We start from the raw sequence: 3996 nt of genomic DNA, 5'->3' as shown, positions 1-3996 counted from the left end.
TCATTGTGGACAGATGGCAATGGGAAAGAATAGGTGACCAGACCTTTAGCTGGGAGGTGACATTTTAGTGGTTTCTACTCTGGTTCTCTGTATGGACAGGAGTGAACTGGCCCAACAAGATGCCCTTAAAGAATGTCCAAAGGTTCTTAATATTGCTCAGTGTCTCCTCAGGAGTTCTTCTACAACTCAACTACCATGATAAAGTCAGTTCTTACTCTTCAGACAGCTTAACAGACATGGTGTAAACCATCAGATTCTTGGATACCAGAAGCATAAACTGGAGTCAAATCAGTCTTTTAACGAGAACACAAGAAAGACTAAGTCTGTGGTATTGAGTGACCAGACAAATATTTAAATAAAAATGTGCTGTAAATTGTGATCCCATTGAGAGAGATCCCATGTGGCAATGTTTGGGAGCATTCAGAGCCCATAGGTAGTAACACAGAGTTTAGACAATGGTAACCAGAGTACTGACAACAGAGCCCATCATAAGGTAGTGAGATTATTGCCTAATTCCCAAAGCATTGACTTTTACTTGACCAGCCTACCAAGAGGTAAGGGAATTTGCTCAAGTCAAGCAGGAGTGGAGCCATTTTCTGAGCTGTTATCCCTCAGAATGGTAATATGAAGACAGCTGGATGATTTCTCACTGCTTTTATAAATAATGCTCTAGTATGGAGCTGAAATAGATTGTGAATTGTCACTGGCACAGTTATAATTTGTAAATCACTTTTGGAGAACTATTACAAGTTGAACCTAAGAGGGATGAAGTCAGCTTTCATCTCCAGTAGAAACTGGCCCAAATGTCTCCCATTGTGGAGACCAGAGGCACAAGCGGGGGCGGGGGGGGGGGGGGGGAGGGGGGGAGACAAGGATTAATGATACAGAAGTAAATGATATATTCCCTTTCCCTTTATATAATAAATCAAATATAGAACGATCCTCAATAATAAATATTTATTACTTATAACACTTAACATGAATGTCATAAAAAATAAAAACAACTTTATTCATGCAACATTTTCATAAAAGGTAAATATAGTACAATTAGTCCATGAGCCTGTGAACTGAGATGAGCTGCTTGACTGTTGACTGTCCTGGAGACCACTACCCAGACAAGGTCATGGCTGTACTGGTAGACCTCTGGGCTCTTGTGGGACTAGTTTCACTCATGTTCTTTGTGGTGCGGGATCTTCTATCCACAGTTTTGATCGCTGCTTTTACCCATTTGGCGTGTGGATCTGCACAGATTTTTAGTCCTCGCCTGGTGACAAAACTGTGATGCAAGGAAAAGAGAATGTTAGCCATCTCGTCCAATGAAAGAGAATGTTAGCTATCTCATCCAATGAAAGAGAATTTGTACAGAAATTAGCGGAAGAAGCTATCCTTCAGATCCCTGAAACCATCCAGGAGCCCCTTCCTTTTGTCATCTAGTTTAGTAAGGGAGAGAAATCTCCAGGTGACAGCCAGCTCTTGGTGTTTGTAATTCACTAGTGCACCAAATCCTGGAGCTAAACTGGACTCTTAGGACAATCTAGTTAACTGCCCCATAGCTCCTTCCTTTCCCAACCTTGGAACTACTCATCTCCTTGGGGAATTAGAGATAATTTTTGTGAATTTCTAAGATCAAAACGCTAAGAGTGAAATTCCCTGCTCCTTCTGAACAGGGAATTTTAGAAGACAATGTAGGAAAGTTTGGATGTATACACAGGATCCTGGAAAACATTGTAGAAGAGTTCTGAATGTGTCCCTTGAGGTGTAGTCACATACAAGGTGTGCCACTCTGCATAGCAAGTATACTACATTAGTATGGCTGTTTGTGCAAGTCCTGGCCTGGGCTGGCCATCAAATCTGGACATAGTGCCCATCTATTTTCTAATCAGACTCATCTGTTGAGCAAAAGAAGAAAAGGGAGTGTATATTCTTTAATTTTTTTCAATAATCATCATTGGAAAGGACAGTAAGAAGACAAGATTAATAGAGACAGAATGGGGTATTGGCTAAGTTGAGCTTTCCTAACATGGTGTCCTATTTTTCCTGAGGAGAGCAACACTTTTTCCTACTATATTTCCTACTATTTCCAGATAGAAACCACATCTTTGAGTGGATACTCACATTACTGCTTTCAGTATGCCCTCCCTGATGGTATAGGTCTTGATTCTTTGAACTGGCAACGGCTGGGATGTTAAGCTCACACAGAAACTCTCTTCTAGGACTTCAGTCCCCACACCTAGAAAAAGAAAAAGAAAACATAAATGAAACTGTAACTCAACAAGTATCAAGTTCAGAGTCCCATATTAAATTACTCTAAAATGTAATAGGATTGTGAAACTATTTGTTCCTTTGGGGAAGAAATAATTCACATTGGCACCTACTGAGTCTCTTGTACATTATATATTGTGGGAAATGTTTGGCTGATTTTTAAAAGATCAGTAGGATTGTTTCAGGAATATCATAGTAAAAGTAACAAGGAGGCCAGGCATAGGGGTGCACTCCTTTATTCCCAGCATTGGCAGCAGGAGCAGGTGACTCTCTATCTCGTCTACAGAGTAAGTTTGGGACCAGCTAGAACTTCAGCAGGGAGACAATGTCACACCTGTCAAAGCACTACTTCACATCTGCGCAGAATTAAGTCAAAGAAAAGATTAATTTTGCCCCATTTTGACACCACTAAAACACCAGCCAGGTTCTTAAATACTCAAGTAGAAAACTTGGGAACCTGAAAGCAAGTTGCTAGTTCCCTAGCTCCTGCAGACTGCCCCATGCCTGCGCCCTGGTCTGAGCCCCAGCAGGGCTCGGGAAACAAGTAAACAAAAGCTGTTGAGAGATGCACCTCTCCCATCTGGGCACAATGCCAGCCTGGGACCTAACTGAACATTCTTGAAGTTTTTCCTCTTTTGCCCAGTGTCAAGGCTCTCCAGACTGTGTTCCCTTTATTCCCTTTATGTCCTTGTAGAATCTATGATGAAGTTACGGTATACAGAACCGTACATAGTCTAAGTGTACAGAACAGAATACAAATAGGTCTAGAAATTAACTTCGGCCAGTAGCAAAAGGTGACCCCTTAGGAAACATTGACAGAACATTCAGCTACAGTTAAGTGTATTTACATCTCACCTGGGAATATCTTCCAGGTTCAGGAGCCAACAGAGTGTGCATTATCTGTTTCAGTATCAAAAGCTGTCTTACAAACTCAACAAGTCTGTCATAAATGGTAACACCCACAGCAATATTGGCAGGCTCCTATATGAGCTTCTGGTCATTTTTGTTTTTGTTGTTTGATGTTTTCAAGTAGAAAACATAGATTTGCTTTCAAACATACATCTTTGAGCTCATTCCCCAGTGAGATGAAACTTTAGGAGTTTGAAAATTTATCCAATCAATATTAAGTAAACAAAAGCAAGCAACCCATTTGTAATCATTGCCAGCGTTAATAAAATATCATTATAAGTAGATGTGATGTGCTTAAATAGTCATTAGTAAAAAGTCAGATTTATTCCATTTTAATTCCAGCTCACAGTGTTCACTGTATAGAGAGACCATGACACTCAATTTTAAATAAATAAAAGTGAGTGCAGAATGGCGGAGCCTTGGAATTAGCATTCCACTTTTGCATATGGGAAGTTTGAGCCTTACCTGGACAAAGCAGTTTATTCTAATCAAAACCCAAATCAAACCTGGAATATGAGCCCACCTGTTCCTTATCCCCTTAACAGCTGCTCAGCTTACCTTCCACAGTCCACATGGTGAGGCAGCAGGCTCCCAGGAAAGTCAAGAGGAGAAGTCTCATGGCTGAGGTCTTGCTGAGCTGTGCAAGGCGAATGTGGACTCAACTCTCAGGAGCCCCTTTTATTTCCCCCATTGGTCAGTACACTTCCTGTGATGACAGGGGGCTTTCGGGGGGGGGGTGGAATCATGGAAAGTCTTTGCAACGCTGATGCTATCTTTTCTTTTTTTCTTTAAACACAAGTTCCTTTCCCATGTTCATACCAACAT

At 41.1% G+C, this 3996-nt stretch overlaps 1 protein-coding gene across 1 annotated transcript; it reads right to left on the bottom strand.

Annotated features, from left to right (window-relative positions):
* Positions 1-1107: 1107 nt before the first annotated feature.
* On the bottom strand, positions 1108-3790 carry LOC100766107 (lymphotactin). Its single transcript, XM_027418097.2, has 3 exons — positions 3730-3790; positions 2116-2230; positions 1108-1276 (listed from the first exon to the last, which is right to left on the bottom strand). The coding sequence occupies exons 1-3, from the start codon at positions 3788-3790 to the stop codon at positions 1108-1110; spliced, it is 345 nt and encodes a 114-aa protein (XP_027273898.1).
* Positions 3791-3996: the final 206 nt, after the last annotated feature.

Source organism: Cricetulus griseus, chromosome 5 (genome assembly GCF_003668045.3).
Source record: "Cricetulus griseus strain 17A/GY chromosome 5, alternate assembly CriGri-PICRH-1.0, whole genome shotgun sequence".
NCBI classification, from domain to species: Eukaryota; Metazoa; Chordata; class Mammalia; order Rodentia; family Cricetidae; genus Cricetulus; species Cricetulus griseus.
Note: the sequence above shows the minus strand (reverse complement) of the source record. Positions and strands in the feature narration are given on the sequence as shown.